This window comes from Melanostigma gelatinosum, assembly GCF_949748355.1.
Source record: "Melanostigma gelatinosum genome assembly, chromosome: 8".
Lineage (NCBI taxonomy): Eukaryota > Metazoa > Chordata > Actinopteri > Perciformes > Zoarcidae > Melanostigma > Melanostigma gelatinosum.
This window is the reverse complement of record NC_136641.1, coordinates 7,777,534-7,802,110: the sequence shown is the minus strand read 5'-3', so window position 1 is coordinate 7,802,110 and position 24,577 is coordinate 7,777,534. Positions and strand designations below refer to the sequence as shown.

Genomic DNA, 24,577 nt, shown 5'->3' with positions numbered 1-24,577 from the left:
CATATAGTAAGAAATGACACATAGGGGTTCGTATTATTTGAAGCTTTCAAACTAGTACCTTCGTTGGACTAATGATCAACGGCTAGTACCGAACTGTCTGAAGTGCTTGCACTTCCTGTAAAATCTGAATCAGTGCGTCTGCAGTTCGCCTGAGCTAGCACCGCTGTAGTTAAGCAATCTGTGGTCACGGTTCCTTGTGCTTTGCTGGCCCCAAAGCCACCGCTCACTGTTAAAAGTCCTGGGGGAAAAAAAGCCGAAGCCATGCTGGAAAAAGGTCAGCACAACACCAGGCAGGCGACTATGTATACGGTTGACTTTGTGTCTCCCATTCGTGCAAACAATCAGAATAGGGTTGCCACTGAATACATTCATTCATTAATGTCCATCCAAATAATCCAGAGCCCCCAAGTGCTACTTTTCTTGCGGCGCACGCATCTTCTCAGGATGGACTGTATATTGGCTGCGGATGTGGTACTCAGACTCATCCAGCTGCATCTCACCTGCTGGGCCCCAGAGGTTGAAGCTGACAGCCACAGGCAAGCAGGCTGTCTTACCCCAGCAAGAAGAGCTCCGCGGGGGGGGGGGGATTGGGCTATCGCAGCAGAAATCCCCTCCTCCAAATCTCAACCACAGAGAAGCCGAGGAGCCTGACACCACAGCTCTCAGATCTGCCAGCACAGTGTGTACCATACGAGGATGTAGACACACACATTGACCTACACACACACACACACACACACACACACACACACACACACACACACACACACACACACACACACACACACACACACACACACACAGCTCTCCTCGGCAGACAGCGGGGTCTTGAGGGTTACGCTGCTCAATTTCTCTCCCTCTTCTCCCTCGCCGGCTCGTCCTCTATCTTGGCAGGAGCTGCTCGTGCCTCTATACCAGCCATTACCCTCTCGCCGACTCTCCCTCACACTCACCCTTTCAACTCCTCGCTGTCATTCCAGCTCCCCTCATGTTTTCTCTCTCTCTCTCTCTCTCTCTCTCTATCGCCTGTCTCTGTTCAAGCAAGCTCTTAACATCTAATCCCTCTTTTTTATTTTCTCACTGCACTTGAATCTTTTTATTATCTCTCTGACTCTCTTCTCACACCTCTCAAAACGCACACTTCTCCCCCCCCCCCCCCCCGTCGCAGCAGCCGGTCTATTCCACCCACCTGTCCTGCTCCCCAATCTCTTTCTCTCTCTCTCTCTCTCTCTCTCTCTCTCTCTCTGTCTCTCTCTCTCTCACCCTCTCTCTCCCTTACCCTGTCTCTCACCCGCTCTCTCTCTCTTTCTCTCTATCGCACCCTGTCTCTCTCTCTCTCCCCATCTAGCACTCTTTCAACTCTGCTCTAATTTGCCTCCTCCTCTGAGCTCCCCTCAGATGTAATTGCCTGCAGAGTGTGTGTGTGTGTGTGTGTGTCTGGAGAAGTTTGATTGTGTGTGCCTGTCTCTGATAGAAAGTGTGCATCGTTCAACTTGTGTGTGGGGTGCATGCGTGTGTTGGAGAGACAGACAGAAAATGTGAATCGGTACAGTTATAGTTCAGTTGTGTGTCTTCATGTGTGTGTGTGTGTGTGTGTGGTTGGATCTTACACTCTCCCTTTGTAATGAAGCAGATTGCATTAGCAGGACGTGGGTGATAGCAGTAGGCCACAGGTTTAAACCCCCCACGCACACTCTGCCCCGCCGTCTCCCTCCAGGGCCCCTCACCAGCAAATCATTTATCACGCACTAATGGCTCTGATGATCTCTCTCTCGCCCTCTCCCCCTCTCTCTCCCCATCTCTCCACTTAAGGGGTTTGCCCTAGATTCTTCATCACGGGGAATCTACAGCCCCACAGCACGGAGAGTGTGTGCACAGCTTTAAATCATCTCAAAGCTTTTATTCACAGCGGAAAAATGCAAAACGGAAAATTAGCAGTTTTGATAATGAATCATTTAGGTCCAGTGTGAAAGTGCATTCCTCAACTTGGAAGCAGTAGTTTGACAAAATAACCGTAGCTCAAGGTCAGCTGGCCGGCTTTTTCAAAAAGCTTTCAATCGCATCTCAGATGTGGTCATCGGATGCAGTTGAAAGCTCAACAAAAGTAAGTAGACTTTAAAATACAGTACAATACAAAAACAGTTGTGCCACACACACTTGGCTGGTTTCATCCTTTAGGAAACGTTTAACATTTTGGTAAATACGGACGCTGTTAAAGGGGAATAAAACGCACCCAGCAGCACTTCTAAAGTACTCATGAACACGTTTGTTTAATACGTACAAAAGAAAGACCTTTTTATATAGAGGGTTACGTGAGGGACGACTTCCTGGTCGGGTGCACTGAATGCCAGGAATCTCTGCCGGTTGCTTGGCAACCTCATGACGACAAGACTACAGCTACATGCTTACAGTCGAGCATATCGATCCTCTTAATAGACTAAATAATCATCATTTAAAATCATGATTATTAACATTGTCAATGCATTTTAATAAATTTGCCGGTTTGTTTGAGAGTAATGGCTTTTCCACGTCCTATTTCATATTCTTGGTGTTCTGTCATTCTTACATGGGAAGAATCAACTGCACACGTTTAAATTGATGCCTTTTGTCGGTGTGGTAAGAATAGAAGTAGCGTGTGGTTAACATCAGCAGTAATAGTCCCCAAGGCTGAACAGACAAGTAAAAAAAAAAGAATGGGAACAGACAATCGAAGGAAGAAGGACATCGCCGCCGGCACTGCAGAAATGAATGAGAATCAATGGGCCATCTTCACAATGGAAAGGCAATCGACAGAAAAAGTGAGATCCTGTCTGCCAAACAGCAGTGGGCAAGAGTTCCATCTTAAGAGAGCCGGACTCGCCGGTGTTAGATCCTCATTTTCTCTCTTATCCGCTCTGCTAAAGCTTCACAGACCAGCCTGATCGGTAAACATGAAGTGCTGCGTGCAGCTTCTTAATCCTCAACATTCAAAAACGGTCTCCTCTCTCTGACATTTTGAGGCTATCGGTATGTAATAATTGCATAGTGCTGCTTAAAAGAAAAGCTCATGAATATGGATGCACAGTGAAATCTAAATTCGTAGCATTTATATTTCTCCAGCCTGTAAATTTAAAATTCTCTTTTTTCTGAGGCCGTCAGACTGTTTTTCTTGCTCTGCTGTGTTTCTCGTGAGGGACCAGCCCAGACAAGCAGAGCTGCTCTCTCCCTCCCTCTTTTTTTTACCTTTCACAGTCATTCCTACTGGCAGTATTGGTCGTACATTCCATCCTAAAATTCTAAATTCAACTCGATGACAGAGCACAGCTTGCTCTGGTATAATGTGCCGGCAATGGCTTCATGAGACGGGCGCTGTAGCTCTGTGGTGCTCTGCTGTTAGGAACGGTGCCATCGATCAGCCAATCAGGCGAGCTGCAGAGCGCCTGGTTCATTTGTTGCTGTCGAGAGACGGCCGAGACATACGATCGGGGCCCCGGGGTCCCAGGGGAGACACCGGGGCCCTGCGAGGGCTCGCAAGGGTCAGATGGCAAAGATCTGGATTTGATCAAGAGATGGGGGGGATCTGAGAGGGGGACTGGGACTGATGGACAAAGAAGGAGAAAAGAGCGGATTAGAAAGAAAAAAAAGGAAAGGACTCGCCATTTCCCCCCTTCTTTGGATGCAGGCGGTGTCCCGTCCTGGCCCGTGCTATGCCAGTGCAGAAATTGCCAGTGTGTTATCATTCAGGAAATGCGTTGGCATGCGGAGAAATGAAAGGGAGAGGAAGAACTGACAGAATGCAAATGGCTCGCAGGTGTCGGAATGGAAATGAAATGAATGGCAGATGAGGTGCTTCGGCTCGCCTTATAGAAATACAGTGACAGAAGTGACCCAAATTGTCTAAAGCACTGCTGCAAATTGCTGCGAGTGAAGCCTCGCTTTGTCTCCCTCCTTCTTCCTCTCCCTCCTTCCTCTCCCTCCTTCCTCTCCCTCCTTCCTCTCCCTCCTTCTTCCTCTCCCTCCTTCCTCTCCCTCCTTCTTCCTCTCCTCTTTTTTCCCCTCCCTCTCTTCACTGTATCTCCGCGTTTCTCTTCTTTTCTCTCTCTCTCTCACCGTCAATCTTTTTCATCTCTCTCACCTCTTTCACTGCTCACCTCCCTCCCTCCCCCTCGACACCAGAATGTTTTTTTCCAAATGAAATCTCACAAATCACCATTTTTCATACCACGCCGTGGTGTTTTTTTTTTTTCTGCATACGTGTTGTTACCGTAGCAACGGGGCAATAATTCTTCCCCCTGCTGTCTCGTGCAGATCGCGTGAATTTGGCATGACATGTGAGACTTTGGGTGGGAGGCCGGCTCTCTGCACCTATGCTCGTACACCGATGCAACTGATTGATAGTTTGTTTTCTGATGGCGGGAAGCGGCGATGGGGTGCACATGGTGGGCGGGTGTGTGATGATGCGCGAGTACGCCGCTATGCGTGTGTTGATTCTGCAGAGATACAAATCCTCCCGGTAACACCTGGTCTGAATTGAGCCCATTTTACCACAACGCTCCTCTGGAGGATGCGGGCAGCTTTGACCCTGTGTGCAGACCTGGCTGTTTACCTCGCAGATTAATACGCACCTCAGGATGCCGCCGGTGCCGCCGGCTTCCAAATGCCTCTTTCTCGTCCGTCCGCATGAATTTCCTGCTGCCGTTGTTCCTCTTCATTTAACCACGTTTATCAGTTTGTTGCCCAGATGACTAATGGATGAGGTCGCTCGTTGCCTCGGCTACACGCCAAGCTCATCGTTGTTGTCGCGCAAAACAAACTAGGTCCACCCCCCCCCCCCCCCCCTCCCCGACTCCACCCCCGCCACTTCTGGATGACAGGCGAGTTGACACACTCGTGGCTGATGAAGATTGAGAGGGACGGCCATGAGAGAGAGGACATGTAGAAACTCATACACACATGCGAGCGGGTCTCGTATGTGCTAAATGTCCACTTCTATTGACTCACACTAGATACATGGTTATGTATGCTTTGGTTATGTGCTCATCCATCCATTCATCCATCCATCCATCCAATCTATAACCGCTTATTCAGATTCAAGGGCACATGGGAGCTATAAACTTTGGGGGCGAAAGACAGACAAGGACAGGCCCCAGACTGCTCACAGACACATTGTATACCTGTGGGCAGCCACAACGAACAGGGGGAGAACATTCAGTGTGAACTCGGTGTTCTCAGTGTGAAAGTCATAGATATCTTTGATTGCTGTACTTATGATAAAGCACACATATTTCCAGCCCCTCTGTCTGAACTCTTAAAGCCCAGACAGACGCTTTACAACGACTTCAATTTCATGTAATTTTGTTTTTCACTTCTGCTTTGCTCTTTGAGGATGCACTGTACCCCCAACCTTTTGCCGGCACCAGTTAGAAGCGATAATTGAGGCCAATCACCGGGGAAGATTGAGGTTTTTCTGCCATGACTCGGGATCAGACAGAATGATACTTTATTGATCTCCGTGGAGAAATCCTCTTTGCTCTTGTCTCCTTAAAGATGGAGGTCAGAGATCAGGCTCAGCCACAGGACAGCCAGCACTCAGGAGCTGGGGTGCGGTTTGCAAGACTTTAGCAAGCGGGATGTTTGTCAGTGCGGGAGTTTGAAGCTGGGGTTGTTCCAGCTAATCGGCTGGCCAGGCAAGTGAGGTAAATGACTTCTCGGCTGTGAGCAGTTAAAAGGGAGGTCATGAAACATCAGTGGGTCCTTTAAAGTGGCGCTTGCATATCCGTGCAGCCTGCCGGGGCTTATTTTTCCACTCTGAAACTTTTTCTTTTTTGAAGAAGGCATTATCCAACATTTATTGAACCATCCGGTTTCCACCTTCGCATTTATTTTAACCCCGTAGCACCTTGTGGCATTTGAAAGGAGAGATGTGTCCGTCTGTCTCTATGTTTTTTTTCTATCTTGTGTGTGATTGCCAAGTCATTCTGCTTATCTTGTGTCAATGTGTGCGTTTGGGAGTCTCCGAGCACTGTGTGGATGGAAAAGCATGCAGCTAAAGCCTTGTGGTTGACAGACAGCCGGTCTCAGGGTTATACGGGGGTATATTGTTGTGGAGTCTGTCAGTGGTTTTTCAGCAGTTGATTTCTGCTCTCTACGACCAGTAATGGCCCTCTTTGCCGGCTTTGGTTTCCTTCTAAGTGCAAACCACCTATGACAGCGCTGACCTCGCTAACTGGTGAGTTCAGGATACGGCAGCGCACACTGCACCAGCAGAATGCCGATGGTGGTAGCGGTTGACGGTCATGACGGCGTGGCATGCTTTGATGTTTGAATTAGGACCGCAACTACCAACTCACGCTCAGTTCATCTGTGGCGCTGGGTGTTGGACATCGTTCGATAATCGGGCCTGAGTTTGGGTACTGATACCGAAGTGATTCTTTCTAAAGTAGAACATGAAGTATTGAAATTATCCCAAAAATTATAATTCAGCAGATATATAGGGCAAGGTATTGCTGACCATTATTTAGTCTCAAACTTTTTAATTTTATTATTTAAAATGGCTTTTTCAGTACAGAACTTGAAGATAATCAACTTACATTGACGTCAACTCACGGGTTTTATTCACATCGGTTTTTTCAACAAGTGCCCCAAAAATGACACGTTAACGTTCAAGCGACTGGCCTCTGGCAGCGGTCGTGATTATGTCAGAAAGAAGGAAGTAAGGCGACGTTATAGAACCAAGTCCACACGGGCTGGAGGTCGGGTCGGATGGGAATGCAAACATTAGACTTAAAAAATGGGACAACAGTTGGCTGTGTCTCCAGCTCCTGATTGAATCGGCGCGTTACTGTTTTTTGTGTCCTGCTGTATAATCCCGCTGCCATTTACAGCCAAACTGTATCTGTTTTCCGTCTCATCAGTATCAAACCCTCCAAAATGCAGGATGCATTTTAATACCTGGTGCTAAGCGGGTCACTCATTTTCCTGACTGTGATTGCAGCCAGAAAACAGCTATTTCGTCATTTAGGCTGCATATTTTCATTCGTCTTTTCTACTTGCAGCACACAGCCTAGTCTGACTGCACTCTCTCACCAAAGGGAACTAGAGTTATTTACTCGAATGGAAAAAAGGGGAATAGCCTGGAAGCTGTCTTGTTTGAGAGAATAACTTGAGCGCATGCCGTCTGATGAGGCGTATGAATAATTTATAGGCGTTTCATTTATGGGCTGCGTCTCAACAAGGGGGTATTGCTCGCCAATTAATATTCCCTCTCTGCCCCCTCTATCCGAGAGGATCCAGCTCGATGTGCAGCCAGCCGCCAGTGACGGGCCGAGAGAGGGGGACAAAGAGAATAGAAGAGCGACGGTTCATTACTGTAAATGCAAACGAAAGGGTGCCACTGTCACTGTCGGCTTTGAAGTCGGGAAGCCGATCAGGTAAATCTGCTTGTGCGCACTGTGAATATCTCACGGCGATGTATGTGGGTCTTTAGACAAACAAAGGTAAAGGCAACAGTATTTATATGTTCAGAAAAAACAAAAGCAGGGTTATTGATGTAGAGCACAAGGGATTTGCTGTGTGGAAGAACATAAGGCCTTTGATGGAGCTGGAATCTGAAATAGTCGATTTCTAGTTCAAGTCTACGCACAATGTTCCGCCTCAGATATGCTGCTCATTAAAGAGCTGAAAGCTTTTATTTGCAAGAAATGTAAAAAAAGAATAAAAACATCCCTTTCTGTCTTGGCATCGTTCATCATCCGTGGGCAGCGTTCACGTCCCCATGGCCGTGGCATTTTGAGCTTGTGAAATTACACTTTCCCGTATCTCCGACTTTTTTCTCTACATTGGTGTTAACGTACTGAAGGGTGATAATCAGAGCTCTCTCGTGCCTCCTCTGTGTTCCCTCACATCTGCCTCTAGCTGGCGATCATTTCAACATTTTTGATTGGTGCCAATAGATTACCTGAGATGACCAAAGCAAAGCTTCATCAGCGGCTTACGGTTTGTTCAGACTGAACACGGAGTGAATTTTACAGGTGGGGGGGCTCCATATTACGTTGGGCGTAAAGTGGACTAAATTCAATTAAAAATATTTTTTTATATTAAGTGGAATTTGCGTGTATCCTGAGGCTTTATGACTCCAATTAATACATGTAGCGAGACGAGAGAGAAAATGAGACAAGAACTAGAAGTCCTGGTTTAAAGGTTTGTGTGTAAGTCTGAGCTGTCACACAAACAACTCAATCCATTCAGTGTGCACATTGTGTCTACAACATCTGCACATTGGCTGTTCGGGGTTTGAATGAAACGCGGACTGCAAAAACACTCCAGTGCTCATATTTGTGTGAATAACTCTTTTTTTAATCTAATGATGTATGGAAAAATGTATCAGTGTTGCATGAATAACTTATTAAACAAATTCAAATATGGTTCCACAAAGTCCCGATTCAGATCAAGACATATCTAAAGAAGGAGAACAAGCAGTGACAACTTTCCATATTCGACACCTGTAGGGCAGCGCTCTAAAAGCACTGCCCTACTTGTGCGTCTTCATGTCCTCTCTACACCAATGCAAGGTAATCTGCTGTTGGGAATCGGCCACATTGGAAGGACAGCTCCCAGCCCGTCGTGACTGGTCGTCACGAGTCTCCCGCCGCTTTCTCGGCATGTCGGGGACAGTGTGACCTGGCCAGCTCCCCGTGACAGATGGCTGACTTGGCTAGAGACCGACATCTGGATCGTCCTTCAGCTTCATCAGCCTCGCCTTTCCTGTGTGAAGGGTGTAAGAGCCAACCACTCCTCCTCTGATTCCGTGCTGCTCGCTTTCCTGCACCGCTGCCACCATCGGCTCCATATGTCAGCCACACGGAGTAGTGCCGCCAGGTCGCTCTCTCTCTCTCCTCTTCTTCTGTTTTTTGCCATTTCGTTCTCTTTCTGTCATTATTTGTCAATATTTACCTGTCCATTGGAGTCATTTCCTTGTGCTATTAAGGGAAAATGTTGGTGCCGATATTCTGAATAAACAGGGCAAGGCAGAGGCGCAGGGACAATATTACATCCTGTAGTCATTATTGTTGTGGATGTTGATGATTGTGCAGGAAGGGCTGGCTAGAAAATCAGAGCTGGCTAATATTGAGTTACTCTTTCCCAAATGAGTTAGTCTTCACTTAGAAGACCTTTGGAAAAGGAGGCCCTCAGGATAGGCTCCAGATGAGCCCCGAGGGCGAAGAATCAGCACCGTCTGAGAGGGAACTGAACGTCCAGCAGTGGAGAGGTCCTGGATGAGACCACGGACTAAGAGCTGGCTCGGTGTAGGCCATCAGCGTGGGATGGCGTGGGAGGAAGAGGCTAATGCAGCCAAAAGTCCTGCGAATGGCTGAACAGCACCGGCTGGAGGACTGCCGCAGAGGTCCAAAAAAAATGGCAGCATTCACAGATCCGGCTCATTCTGCCAGGTGTCAAGATGACCCAAATGTTGCATGGGTCGACGCGCGTTCGTGTTCAGCCGTGGGCCGCATTTCGCCACGTTCCGAGCGTCAGAGCGTGCCCAAGTTGGCACCAGATATTGGCCAATGTGTCACGTTGTGAGTCACAGTGAGTGGAGCCCACCTCGTGTGGGAACTCTCTCGTTCACAGTTACATCAACGATGCACAGTAGTACCATCATCCGCTGAGTCAGGAAAAGGTGTTGTCATGACAGCAGGATTTTGACTTCGTTATCTCTAATAATCAGTGTGGCCGAAATATGAAGGGGGAAATTATTGAGCGGTGCCAGACGACATTTGCAACACATTTTGTGCAGCTCGACGATTAAAAAGCGCAATACTCCACTGCTGGCGTCGTTTTGCGCAACCAGTTTGTTCGTGAATTGGGATTTGTCTTGAGCTTTTTAACTCCTGCACTGCGGCGTTTTAGCTTTTTGAAACTCTTGGATTAATTACTCGAGCCGGCCATCTGTGCAGTGCTGTTTTCAGTCTGAACGCCCAGTTGGACAGTGCTCGTCCCCTCCACCATCAAAACACCAAACAAGGGATAATATTTTTGGAAGAACGGTGTTCATCCCTTCAGTAGAGTTTCCCAAACATAGAAATTTAGAGAACCGACGACAAGGAGCGTTTCAGCTGTTCTGGTGGCTGGCGGTGGCCTCCAATTTGCCGACCATCTGTAGCTTCTGTTTGGTGTTAAAATGTAATTTCAGTTTACAGATTGTGAAAACGAGCATTGACCATTTCCACAATGAAGTGCTTCATTCTTCCATTCGTACCGGTATTGGCGCCTGGTTGTCACGATAACGCCCTAGAAGCAGCTCGTTTCGTCTGTCCGCCCACTCTGTTTTTCTTGAGACCCGGTTCAGCAGAGGTTAATGTCGTTAGCCACGCACAGCTGCGAGAGGCCCGAGCCGTTGCTAGATGAGTGCCGCTCAGTCCGCAGGCCCGATGGCTGGGAAGTCTGGGAGGCTGCGGCGACGTCTGACTTATGATGATTGGAGTTAATACCGTGGCGAGACAATTGGCCCACCTGCTAGCGTCTCACCGCCGTAGCCCACTGGGTGAGGAGTCTGGGCTTCCCTCCACCGGCCCGGCTGCACGGCTCGATGCACACGAGGAATTCAACACGGCCTTCCGCTGTCGGCCTAATTTGTGATCCTCGAATATGTAGCTCGCTGTGGAATTAGATTCATTATAAGTCTCACTTCACTCGTGTAATGTCGGTCTGCAGGGTCATATAAATACATACCAGGAAGTGTAAGTGTCAGCTGTCAGGTTGAGCTATGAGACACAAGGCTGAAATAACCCTCATTGCAGCAGATTTTGTATTATCAATACGTGGACATGCACCAAAAAAAGCAACACGACAAATGTTACAGTGAATGATCTTGGAAAGGAATAGTTGAGTGGGCCAGTAGACAGCTTTAGTGCAGCCAATTACCAAATCTGTTCTAAATTTGAACAGACTTCCCTTCTGTGCCTTTTCTCTTCTTTTCATCCGCATTATTAAAAAACCCCATTCACAGCAGGAAAGGATGATCTCTAATGCCATTAGCGGAGGCAACGGCTTCGCTTTTGATCGCTCCTGCTTTGAAAAATGGACAGAATCCCCACTCTAATGGGGTGTTGTTGTATTCATCAACAGGGATTATTTTTCATGTGGTCTAATGTACAAAGCTGCTGCTGTTGTTGTCGTATTTAGCGATTGATGTGTGCACACAGTTTTTCCCAAAACAGATTATTTGATGAAATATTCAGCAAGAGAACTCTTTAGAACAACTTATTTCCTGGTCCACGGTAGTTCTGCTTTAGTGTGCTTGGAAAAGGTCCCAAGTCAGATACACTAAGACTGTAACGTCATCGAAACAGCTGGAACGACTTCGGTTTGTGTTGATTTTACATCACTTCGGAACCAGGAAATGTAGTTTGCCCCTTGGGTGCTTAGTCACCGTTGCTCTCTGCGAATCAGCACCGCAGTTAAAATGTTGTAAATGCAAATTTGATATTTAGTCATGTGATTGCTGCCTGTAGGAGAGAGTTCCGCGGAGGTTGACTGGGTGCTGCTTGTCCGCAGAGAAAGCATCCTGTATCGACAGTCTGAACCCACCGAATCATAGAAAATCACCTGCACTTTATACCTTTCAAACCCCGGAAATCCCTGAAATTCCCTGCTCATTGTGTCCGGACACTGCAAAAAGAAGCTTTTAGATGCACGGCAGTGCTGACTGGATGCCATTTGTCACTGCAAAGCTGCATTTGATCTGACCCCTTGACCCCTCGGCGGTGCAGCTGGAATGCAGCTTGCGTTTGAAATGTACAAAGACGACGCAGGAAGAGATCTTCCCTCGTTGGTGGTTCATTTTTTGGTGGTAACAGTGTGTTTTTCACAAGATAACCCTTTTGGCCTTTTCCGAGGAGAAATTGTCATTCAGCAAAGGCAACCACTGTTTTCTCTTCGATCAATGAGATCAACGCCGGCCAGCCAGAAGACCGGGATGTGCGGCGGGCTGCACACACACACACTTGATTGAAGCATCATCATCAATCAGTTGTGGAGCTTGACAAATTTCTCACCCTCTGCATAAAGAGGAGCACGCACACATGAGCTTGTGCGCTCGCACATCAACTTTTAATCCTGCCAGACCGTTAAACAGGAGAGCAGCTCCTTTGGCTCCTTAATGGAAATTACCTTTTCAAAGCCGTCAGAGAGAGATGTTAACCTTGTGCGCTACTTGTGGCATTAAAAATGGATCAAAGCAGCCGAGCTTTGATGTTCGACGGAAGATCTCATTTGGGTCGCGGCTGCAGCCCCCCCCCCCTCCCCTAGCGCCCTCTGCTGGGACAACTTGGCGTCTCGGCGTTGCGATGACCTGGTGGGATTCTGTGCGTCGTAATTGCTTTAGCCCAGAAGTCCCCACTTGTCGGAGCAATAAGCGCGATGGATAAAAACACAGTCAGAGGTACAAGTGGAAAGGGAGGCAAAAAGAGAGGGAACAAAAGACACAGCGGCTGTTTCCTTTTTTCTTTTCAGTCAGTCCATCAATCAGGTTTTGTTGTGCAACGTGAGAGCTGATGTGGACTAATGTGTCAGTGGAGGGGGAGGCACCTCTTGTTGTGTTGCTGATGATTGGGGGGGGGGGGGGGGTTGAACTAATGACCCTCAGCGGGCAGCCTAAAAACCTGACTCCCCTCTTATTAAGAGTCTCCCCCACAGCGCTCAGCGCTCAGCCTGATCCTGGGAATGAACCCACTGTCCAAAGAGATAAATTACTTTTGGGGAGGAAGAGAGATCACCTATCTGTGTGTGTGTGTGTGTGTGTGTGTGTGAGCTTGTTGGCTGAAAAGAGATAGAGACCAAAAAAAAGATAGACGGAGCTATTTTGCCTTGTGTTTCTATAGGAGAGAAAAGCCAGTTGTGTGTGCATTCATGCAATTCCTCTGTGGACGCAGACACTGCGCTCCACCGCCAGTGTGTGTGTATGCGTGTGCGCACCCTTGTGTAAAGCACGGAGTTTGGGGGGGGGGAGAGATGGAGACACAGATAGAGAGAGTGAAAAAAAGAAGACATAAATAATTGATGATACACTATACCGCCTTGCATCTGGCGCCTGCTGCCGTTGAGCTTGTTCAAAGTGGATATTGATGCAGGGACTCGCTAAACACAGCGTAACCGCCCCTCTATTCTGACCTCATTACCACGTTAGAAGAGCAACAATGCATAGCTTTTAAAAAGGGCAGAGGATGACATGCTGTGAAAGAGACGCAAAAGGTTTCTGCCTCAGGTCATGCCTTTTTTTGCTTGCCATATTATTTAACAACATGGGGGGGGGGGAATCAACCGATTCCTACTCGCTATGAAAGAGTCAGAATAGAAAGGGTCCAAATGGGATTGTTAATTCATTGAAAATTGGCTCGTCGTGGAGTCTCCCTGGCTGCACTGGTGCCACATATATCGGTTAAAAAAACAAATGGGTGAGGCTGTGTGGAGAGACTCGATATGTGATTGACTTTAGTGTATTTAAGTTGTCCTCCCTCCCTCCACAGGCCTGCTTTCTCTCAGTTTGCCTCATTAAATCTTGTGGAAATTCTCCAACTCTTGAAGAGACTTTCTTTTGATTAGGCGATAAACAAATGGAGGAGTTGGTTGACATCTCCCAAGATAGAAGCCCTCTTTTGTTTTGCTGCTGCCCCCCCCCAACCCTGACAGGACTGGAGTACTATTCCCCAAAGCCTTTATTCTCGCTCTTTTTCTTTTTTTCCCTGTTTCCTCACCCAACTCCAACCCCCTCCGCCTTTGTTAAAGACGGCTCCTCAACCACTCCCCCACCTCTCTCTCTCTCTCTCTCTCTCTCTCTCTCTCTCTCTCTCTCTCTCTCATTATGCGCTCATCCGTTCCACTGGCTGAGGGCTGAGAGAGGAGCGCTCAGGAGGAGTGTTTGGGAAACCAGCGACACGCTGCTGCTGTTTTCTCCAATAGAAAAAAAAGTGGACCGAAGTGTCAGGAGCTGCTTTCCCTTTTTGCCAGCACTCCTCCTCACTCCCTCTCTCCCTCTCTCTCTCCCTCTCCCCCTCCCTCTCTCTCTGTATTGCCGTGTCTGGCTGCTGAGTTCTCTCATTGACTCACTCGTCTCTGCTTCAGCTGGCTGACTGAGTGCGCTGACACTGGGACCACTACCTGCTGCCTGGGGATTAAGCGCGCCATGAATACCCGGAGCATAATTTGTTGTTTTGGCTGCCAGTGACTGTCGGATCCCCACAGAAGACAAGCCGGTGCATAAATCCTTGCGGCCAGCGCGCTGGGAGCACCTCTGGACTAAGACAAGCCACGGAGAAAAGAAAGGGACTGGATGCTTGTGGAAGTGCATGAAAGAGAATAGAAGGAAAAGGCTGGACAAGTTCTTTCCTGAAAAGGCAGAAATAGAAGAAGCCAAATCGACCTCGGTCTTGCGAGGATCGGGGCGCAATGAGAACCTGTGCCTCTCATTATCTGGCTGGGATTCTCCGTCATGATGCTGACACAAGGGAAGAAAGCCCAACAAATCTCCGCCTCGAGCTCCTCGGCTGATTTCTGATCACACACGCGGGTTTTTTTCTTCTCCCCTTTCTCTCCACGAGTTCATTCATATAGAGCGTCTCTGTGTTTTGCTGCTCATCCGTTCGCTGCTGGGGGAGAGAGAGAGAGAAGAAGAAGAAGAAGAAGACAGCTCTGCACTGACGGGGATTGCGATCCTCCTCTCCCAACTTTTTTTGTCCCCCACTCCGCCACTTCCTCTGACCTGCTTTCGGTCCCAGCGCACCAGCGGGGTGGGTGGTGGTGGTGGTGGGCAGCTGCTTATCCACTCCATGAGACTGACCCGGAGTAAAAGGTTATTGAACCGAGGAGTGGCAGTCACGCAGGAGAGAAGGGAAAGAAACAAACGGTGAACCCGGGAGCATGTGGTTTAGCGAGCGGCAGCCAGCTGCTGTCCAGCCGTCCCGCTGATCAGGCCCGTGACGGACACTCCCGGACCGTGAGCCGAAGGAGCCGGTCTCCAGTGGATACAAACGAGCACTCGTGTTGAGTTTGAGGTCGCTCTGGGCAAACCGCTGCTCGGTTTCGCCTTCGTTGCCCCGACAGGGAGGCTGCAGAAGATGCTCGGCCGTGTCACCTCTTAGGGAAATACTTGTGGCACGTGTTGTTGCCGAGACCTCGGCTTGGTGTGTAAAGGCTTTTGACAAGGAAAGCAGGACGGGGGAGGTGCTCCAGACCCCCTTTACGTCCATCTGATTACCAGTCAGGGTCACGGGCAAGAAAGGAGAGGATTCCATTTGTGGATTTACCGTCGGCCCGCGTGGAAGTGTTTTTTTTCCGTGTGGATATTTGACAGTTCGAAACGCCCACATCCCAACGCACACATTTCTGGCATAGGTGCATCTCACCACACGTACATGCACATTTACAAACACATTATCACCACTTAAATCCACACGCACATGTTTGCACTGTAAGTATAACCACTTCACAAGACACACAGTCACAGATTGAAAGCCCATTAGTTTGTATTTCCCCCCCATTGGGAACAGCAGAATGGAGGTTGTGTGGACAGGTGGGGGGCTGTAGGAGTCCTTGTCCACCCTGTCTGTCCTCTTTCGCCAAATGGATGTTATTATCTCTAAAAATGTGTTGCCTGGAAACCGCTGAAAGCTTGCTGCTGCGATTCTCTGACGGACACAGTCACCGCGTCCTCGCCACGGTGCACAGCTGGAACCGCAGCTGAAACACTGGCCATTCCGCGTCCATTTTTACCTTTGTTTTATCTTCACCTTCACCCCCGGCCCTCACCCCGCCGCCATCATTTTTTCCAACGGGTCTTTGGGCAACCCTCGTCGCCCTCCGCGTCCCGTCCTCTCCTCCACCCTGGAGGGGAGGGGGTCGCTGGAGTGGAGCATGAGCGGGTGCCACTATCCCTCGCCGCCGCCGCAGGAGCAGGAGCGCAGGTACCAGCACAAGGTGTCCCTGGTGGTGCGCTACTTCATGATCCCCTGCAACATCTGTCTGATCCTGCTGGCCACGTCCACACTGGGCTTCGCAGTGCTCCTGTTCCTCAACAACTGTACGTTGGTGCAACCACAAACACCACAGTTTCACTTTCATAACACCGAAAAACAAATGGGTCACTGCTTGGCAAAATAATACAAACCCTGAATCAAAGTGTTGGCGTAGACAGAATTTAGGTGGAAGTGAAATATTTAGCGTTTAAAGTCACAGCATTCCTTGATTCTGTGTGCGAAAAATGCTTCATATCTCCCGTCTTAAGACTTGGCATTTACTTTGAACTGCGAGAGGAAGAATTAAATGGCAGACTAAATGCCTTTGTAGGACGCAGCCATGTCCTTTGGCCTAGAAAGCCTCAACCCCTCCCTTTCTGCTTCATACTTGTCTTGCTGTATGTTGAAAAGTGCAGCTGATTGAGAGCATCATGTTTGTAATGCTTGTGAGGCTGAGGTACTTTGATGATGGCCATCACAGTAGATTCTTTGGTCAAAGAGCGTCCTGACAAGAGAGGTAATTGCTTTAGTGTTTTCCTCTTCTGTTAAACCCCACGCTGGATATCATTTGAAATGTGTCGACACTGGGGGAACTTCATTCTCCTAACTCCCTCACTCTATTTCTGAGTGCCCTGCCTGCCTCGTTTAGACTGTGTGAAAGGCAAAAGTCCGTGGCTGCTGTTCCGTGTCAGCCCTGACTTTCTGTTAGTCAGTTCCCAGGCTGTTGACTTGTCCCGCACAAGGCAAAGTCCCCGTCGCCCTTTAGATGCACCTCTTTGCATCCGTCCACTTCTTTCCCAGTGTCTTTCTATGGTCTTTGTCGCTCTCTCCTTCTCATTTTTTAATTGGCCGATGTGGGTGACCAGGTTGCGGGATGGTTCGTTTTGTAACCTCGCTGCCGTGTTGTCGAATCCATTCCAGCCAGACGGATTCTATTAGATTTAAAGCAAACCCAGTTAAAGCGGGCCGATCTCTGCCTCTCAGAAGCGTTCGCTGGAGGAGCTGATGAAATGAAAAAGGGGGCTCTAGTGCTAGTGCTGACGCGTGTGTGTGTGTGTGTGGGAGGACGGGTGTCAGAGGAGCAGCGTAACCTCAGATTCGTTCTTTCTATTGTCACCATATGGGGTGAGGCATGTCCACACATACACAGTAACCGCCCCCCCCCCCATGCCTGCCAACAGAGCCCACATACCATGTGTGACTATACGTCAACCACACCAATAGGGGGAAGATGACACGCATTCAGTGATGGACTCCCGCACATATAGCTAAATGTCACCGTCAGACACATTGATTCGCTGAAGATATAAGATGAGTGATGGCCCCCGCGCTGACATTCAGCACGGACAACCCACGCGGGCTCTGCCAGGTGCAAAGGGAGATGGGGAAAGGCTGATATGTTTGTGGAAAGACCTTATCTTGTCCTTTCATTCTGGAAATGTGACGAAATCGTTTAGCGTCGCCCGGCACTCTCTCTCTCTCTGTCTCTGTGTCAGGTGTTTTTTAAAAATGTTGATTCGCAAGTGCTACAAAGTGTTGCACGTGTTCGCACGTGTTCAGGCCTGTTCGCGGAAATGCGAGACAGGAAGCGCAGTCTGTGCATGGATGTCTGCTTTTGTGTTGTGCGCTCTCAGCAGAACTTCTATATTTCCCACAATTTCTGTTTCACTCATTTTATATGTTTTCTTGAATTGATTAAAATGTGTTAGCGGGCTAATTGATGTGATGTGTTTCATCTTCCTCATTATCCCTGGCAGTGCAGAGACGTCGCAGTCCTCTCTGAATGTGCTCGTGTTGGTTGGCGCGCGCTCGGTAGCAGGCAGTGAGTCAGACGGCACCGAGGTGCCTGTCAGAGTGCAGATGGCGGTTTGGTTTTGGTTGCGCTTGGTACACCAGTGCCCCAGTGCATCGGGATGGCCTTTTCGAAGAGGCTTTCCATTTCGGTGCCGTTGTCTGGTAAATGATGTCACGGAAGTCATATCTGATCAGCTGATTTTTATTTTGTGTGAGAAATAGATAAAATGGGGCTGTTTTCTTTCTTTCTTCCCTTCTTTTTTTTACATAACGTCGGTCTTCTTACTTTGCTTATCACTCTGTATCATTCAGTGTCCATGGTATCTGTATGCACTTTACATAGTTGCCAAGCTATTGGCAGATATCCCACAAAATAATGTAATAATCCACAACTTCAACAGGCGACCAATCGCTTAGCAAGCAAAGACGCCAAACACGGTCCGGTTCCATCCTGTCAAATGTGAGGATGTGCTGTTCTTCTCTTCTCTCTTTCTTTATATTTGGAATAGAATATGTTTTGGTTTGTTTGGCGCACAATATATAAGCAATCTGAAGACACCCGCTGAGGCTCTGGGAAATTGCTTTTTCACTCTTTTCTGGCGTTTTGTAGCCTAAACAATCAACGGAAGGATCGAAAAATGATCATGAGATCAATCAACGCTAAAGATACATGTTAGCTGTGCTTGGTTTGTGCTTCGTCATTAACTTTATCCCCCGTTTTCCTGCCAAAAAATGTCAAAGCAAACTGCATGTTCTGCATGCACCTCCACTACATACACATGCATTGATGCATTTGCATCGCCTGGTCGAGATCCACCTCGTTTTCAAGCGTAAAAGCGTCAAAACTGCAAAGAACTCATGTTTCCTGAGATCTTCCCCCGGTGTGTTACCCGATACTCAGTCACCTGACACGTCTTGTTTTATGGCTCCCACGAACTGACAATCTTTATGTCATCGTCTGGGTGTTGACCAGGAGAGTAGCATGATGTCATTTGATATATTGGGGCGGGGGGGCTGATTTATTCTGCATGTGGTTGCTTGGGGAGGCGGGGGTGGGAAGTGAGTGCGTTTTCACTGTGTCTTCACCGCTGTGGAATTTAAAGAAATCTTATCTCACACACACTCACTTGACTCTTATCACACACACACGCACACACACACACACACACACACACATCCCCCCCCCCGAGTGTTTTCAATTCTCATGTGCTCTTGTGATATCAAAAGTCGCGCGGTGTGGTTTGGGATGAGAAGACCATGAGAACAATGAATGACAAAACAATCGCGATACCGCTGCCGCTGAAATGTCCTCCTGTCGATTAGCCCAGCTGGGGTCCTGTGGCGGACCCCCGGTCACTGCATTAGAATGTGTTCGATAGGAAAAAGCCGAGCCTGTGGACACAATGTGTGTCTTTTTGTGTAGCAACTCAATTACTTTGCCCGCACCCCCTGGGAAGTCTCCCCGAAAACTAAAAACCTTTTCTCTTTTTATCTCTTCCAGACAAACCTCATCACTTCACACCGCCCCCGCCTCCTGATGGTAAGTCCTCTGTGGGGGGGTTTTCTTTCTCTCCGCTCCTCGCCTCCGTTGACCGCTGCTGGTGTTTTGGAGCTGTACCTGTGAATAATGACCTCGGACAGCGCATTCTCTGCCTTTTTGAAGAGGCCAGACGTCTGTCTGCGCGGTGCCAGATTTAGTCTGCTCCGCTTTTTTTTTTCCGTCTCTGCACAGTTAGTATGGCAGGCCAGGTCTGCTCGGGGCTTTGATGTGAGAGGGATCTTTTGATGACTTGATTTGATCTTTAGTTGGGCTAGTTGGGCTGATGTTCACTACCTGTTACCACAGCAGCATTCACATCCTTCTGATGGAGTCTAATGGGATAACCCCCCCCTCCCTTTCCCCGGGTAGTCTACATGGCCTGACTCTGCTGGGGGTCTGCTGGTCAGGAGCGCAGAGCAGCACCATCACCTCGTTCCAGCCCACACATAAATCTTCGCAACAGGTGCCGCATTGTTTCAGTTATTTTTTGGCCGAGTAACATGAGCTTTTAATTAAAAAAAAGAAACACAAACGAAAAAACAATTTATTTCCAAAACAGTGGCTCTTGGCAGGCTTTAATTGGAGGAAAACAGCTGTTTTTCAAGCTGCTATCATGAATATTTATCAGAGGCAGCACATTGGATGGACTTTTTTGTTGTTGCATTTTTCTTTTTACTGCACATGACAGGCAGCCAGGGACGGACTCCCACTACTAGTTCTGAAGGTGTCGTTTCATCCCGCCTGTGCGTACGCTACAAAGCCTGAGGTTCGTGGGGAGAAAACGTGAAGAAAAAAAACCTGTTTCTAATGATCGCAGCCGGTCAGCTGATGTCGGGGACAAAAGGCCACAGTGGGAACTTTCGGAATCTGTTCCTGGTAATTGCTCGATTCACTCGCCCCATGGGCCAGCTTGTTTGGACAAAGCGGTTCGCGAGAGATGCCATGCTTTAAAAAGGGGAACGAAAGAAAACAAAAGTATCAAATCAGAGGTGGTTTTGTGATGAATGTGATAGTTTGTCCGGACAAAAGCCTGTTTGCTGTCGCTGTGAAATGGCCGTGGCGAGTAATTGTGCTCGAACACCTGAGGAGTGTAAGAGAATGTCTATTTCTTTCTTCTGTTTTGTGCCTCGTCTTCACAAAACTCAGTTTACATTATCTATTTGCTTTTGTTTCAAAGCCAAATGAAAATGACTTGACAAATGATTATATATCTCACGGAGGGGTCTGTTTCTGACGCCCATATTGCCATAAAACGTGCCTCTCCTCTGGGAAGATGAGGAACAGTGTGCAGCCCATTTCTGTCTCCCATTGAACCCCCCCCCCACACACACACACACTGACACACACAAAGGAAATAACGCCCCGCTTATCGATTGAGCCACTCATTTCCCAAGTATTAAAGTTGTTTGCCGTCTGAGGGGCACAGTTGTGTTTCTGCACGAGTCAACCATTTAAAAGCTGCTGCTAGCCCTTAATTACATTTCCAATAGTTCTGCAGGCTTTACATCAGCGGCCTATGCTGTTTTAATATGCCAAGCAAAACAAAAGGCAAAGTCTCCAATCAGCGGGGGTAAGCCTGCCCCGTGGGACGCAGTTTCTCCAGGTCATTTAACGCTGGAGAGATTAGTGAGACAATTAGCGTTGACCCAAATAAGACAGTCGGCCACTTTTTGGAGACGCGTGGTTTTAGTGGTGGTGGATGGGCGATTTGGAAGATGCTCTAGACCGGCAGAGGGCGAATATAGCTCTGCAATTTGTCAAATGTGCTCCAAAGAGCACAGGCCTTGTTCTACTGAACGTGCCCTCGGTGCCAAGGACGCCCTGCTTCTCGCAGCACTTCATTACAGGAAATCATAGCCGAGATGCCGCGAGTCGGCACTTTTAAACAGCCTAATTTGTCTCTGAGCTGCCGTTGATGAGACGTCCTTAGTAGCGCGAGGAGATGCTGCCGAAAGTAAAGAAATTTGTTCTGCAAATTAGTACAAGGGAAGTCTCGGGACTCGCTGGCGGGGGGTGGGGGGGGGATGCAGGTTCGGCACAACACATGCAAAGCTGTTAGATGGAATTCACGCCGTGCGCCATCCGCAAATAGCTGACGAATACTCCCCGTTGAATGGCCTATAATCACCAGTCAAAAACAGTGACAAGTCACTGAGCAGCCTTTAATTAGGCCCTCTCTTTGAAAGCTCAAAGCTGCAGTTGCTCGGCTCAGGCCACACTCATTATCGCCTGTCGTCTCCTGATAATAAGACAGTCGTTTGGCCACAGCAAGCTCGGAGAATTCTGTAGCTTGAGGGATTTAGTATTGAACCCTCGAAAAGGGGGTCGACAGCGAGAAACGCTTGATGAATGAGGCTCTCGGCCCCCCGAGTTGTCCACATCCAAAGGAGTTTGTGCACTCGTTAAGGGCGCAGAGAGGAGGCTTCAGTGTCAGATACAATCTGTGGTAGTTTTAAAGTAGAGATCTGAGAAGGATTATTACTAAACCATGTGATTTATGCTGGATCCAGGTGTGATTAAACATGGGCAAAGAATAGATTACTCTCTTGAATTCAGCCTCAAGGAGACGGCTCCCTGGAGCTGTCTTTCATTTCGTCCTATTGCAACCTCAGGTGACTAAACAGTGGCCCCGAACGGAGATCCAAAACAGGCCAGAGACACAAAAGAAAGAAAGGAAGCGTAATAAGAACCAGAGCCTCTGACAGTTCGGGGGGTCCTCCGTGACCGTAGCCGTCTCCAGCACCGCCTGCCTGGCAGGAGCCGCGAATCCTTCAATTTTGCTTTTTGTCACTGACAGTGTTCCCCAGAGGATGCTCCGTACTGACAGCCAAAATAAACTCCTGGACTCGTGTGTGATTTGATCCAAGACGGTGGGACGGCCAAAAAAAAAAGAAGTGCCAGCGGTCTCACTTACACTTTGAGAACACTACCTCTTCCTAAAGAACTGACAAAACCTTTTGTCAGCTCTGGGAGAATACAGGAACTAAGTGCTGCAAACCCATTACCCCCTCAGATGTGGGAGGTAAAAAAGAAACACACACACACACACACACACATAGACAACCCTGCGGGAGCCTTTTCTTGTGTTCTTGACAGTAAGCCGAACTCGGAGAGAGGCAGAATTAATTATGACTCCTCGGCCTATCTTAATCAAATCATTTCACATCATAGATTTCGCACAACAGAGGCAAAATATCCACCTCATCTTTTCAGGCGAGGGCGGGGGCACCGGGCTGAGATATCAAAAGGTTCACTGTGACGTTGCCTCTCCAGGAGTGCGATTTCACAGAAGGGTTGTCATGTCCGGCATTTAACACGAAGCGGCTTGTTAGCCCATCGGTGCGGAGGGGGGGGGCGGCCTTGACTTTATCAAGCGAAAAGTTTGTTGCCCTTTTTAAAGTACACAGAGGAGTCAACCCCCCCAACATCTAAACATCCGTCTTTGACAGCGTTCCCACTCAGGCCTCCCCTCACTTTACCACAGCTTACCCGGTATTTATCTGCCAAGCTGCGTTGGAAGCAGTAGTCCGAAGAGAGAGAAAAACAAGAAACATTAGCCAGGAAGGAGGGACCTTGTGTAAAGTGCAGCGCTATTTGCTTTTCATTCGGAGTAATTGTTGACACAATGCGGGGTTGGCGTCGATATGTCCCGGAGCGACTCCCCGCCGATCGTTGATGCAGGTTATTCCCCCGGACCTCGTAAGGGTCAGCAGTTCTTTGATGCAGACCAGCCAGCACCCTGAGTTATCCACCGGGTCACTGATAGGACCCATTAGTCTGCATCAGACCCCTCTGTTTTACAGAGGCCACATGGGGGTGTGATCAGGAGTAATGCAATCTACGTATCAGCTTCAGCTGGGCTTTTTAAAACGTCCTCTTGTTGCCAGATAAGCGTGAATAAAGCCAGCGATGAATTGCGGGCTAATCCATTTTCAAGGTGCCTTCAGTCTATATTTCACTCATGAATATGCTGTACTGTACCATATTGATGGCAACTGTTCATTTTGCCTCGTTGGTCGCACATTATATTCATCTTAACTTTGTTCGAGTGACTTCCTTCTTCCTCGTGGCAGAGCAAGAGACACAAAAAAACATGATGAAATAGAAAATAAAGCTAATTTCCAGTATGCCGAGTATCTGAAATGAAATAGAAAGGATGACAAACGGGACAAACAAAAAGAAGAACCCATTGACAGAACGAGTCCATGCAAGCTAATTAATAGCTTCTGGCTGCTCATCGAATGCGTTATCAGCTCAGCACGGCGGTGCAGAGGGATGGTTGAAAGCTCAGCCCCTCCTCAGCTCTTTGTCATCCATTGGAAGTAATTAGCGCGCAGAACGGACCAAATGTCGCTTTGACTGAGCGCTCTTATGTCCTCCGCATGTCATTCAGTTTTTTTGTTTTTTTCTAAATCGGTGATGGCTAGGTGCTAATTTAATTGTCGGGTGGCCGTGTCACAAAAATCTCCACACAGGGAAGCGTAACCAGTGGGACGAATTTCACTGTCAGGTTGTGTAATTAGAGGGAAATAAGTGGCTCGCCGCGTCGACGTGTTGCCGAACGTTATTGCGCCGTGATATCCCGCTATTAGCCGAGTTAGTGTTTTCCTTAATTAAGAAGTGGAAGTTACTGGAGCGTTGCGGCTCTGTGCTGACAACATCCTCACTGTTCTCACAGATGCTGGATATGTCGTAGTTCTGTGCACAGGCAGCGGCTGCTGTGGAAGTCGAGGCAGCTGCAGTTCAGTGCTCTCTTGTTCTCTATCGTTCTGTCAGATACACACACACACACACACACACACACACACACACACGCACACGTGCACTCATACTCTCTTGAACATTTCACCCCTTGCTTCTTGTTTTTCTTCACTCAGCTAGAAACGTTGTTTACAGATTGCAGTTGAACCTCAGGATGTGTACATGATGTGGATACAATTACAACACTCTGACACATGGCCCAGCAGCATGTCAGCAACACCATTTATACACAACACACACGTACACATGTGTGTGTGTGTGGCATGCTGATTGCTGCCCTCTCGCTGAGATTTATATGATAGCAGAGAGCGAGACGGAGGGCAGAAGATGTTGAGACAAAGAGAGAAACACAAAGTGTGAAAGACTGCAAATCACTGTTATTTAGCTGGGGCAGTGAATGCCACAGTGCGACGTATTTACGTCGACATTCTGTGTGCGTATAATGTAAGTTCTGGACTAGCTGAGTTGGGGATCGTTGCTCGTCTACCCCTCT

General features: G+C 48.3%; 1 protein-coding gene across 4 annotated transcripts in view; it reads left to right on the top strand.

Annotated features, from left to right (window-relative positions):
- agrn (agrin) overlaps positions 1-24,577 on the top strand; it is a gene marked incomplete at its 5' end in the record, with an annotated part of 228,243 nt that overhangs the window by 67,001 nt on the left and 136,665 nt on the right. For 2 of the 4 annotated variants that reach the window (XM_079273781.1, XM_079273778.1), the window contains one exon: positions 19,285-19,323. The exons of 1 other annotated variant lie outside the window; for it this stretch is intronic. In XM_079273781.1, coding sequence (XP_079129907.1) covers positions 19,285-19,323 — 39 coding nt within the window. Of the gene's footprint in view, positions 1-15,888; positions 16,055-19,284; positions 19,324-24,577 lie in introns of those variants that run through there. One more of the 4 variants, XM_079273780.1, reaches the window with a different exon arrangement.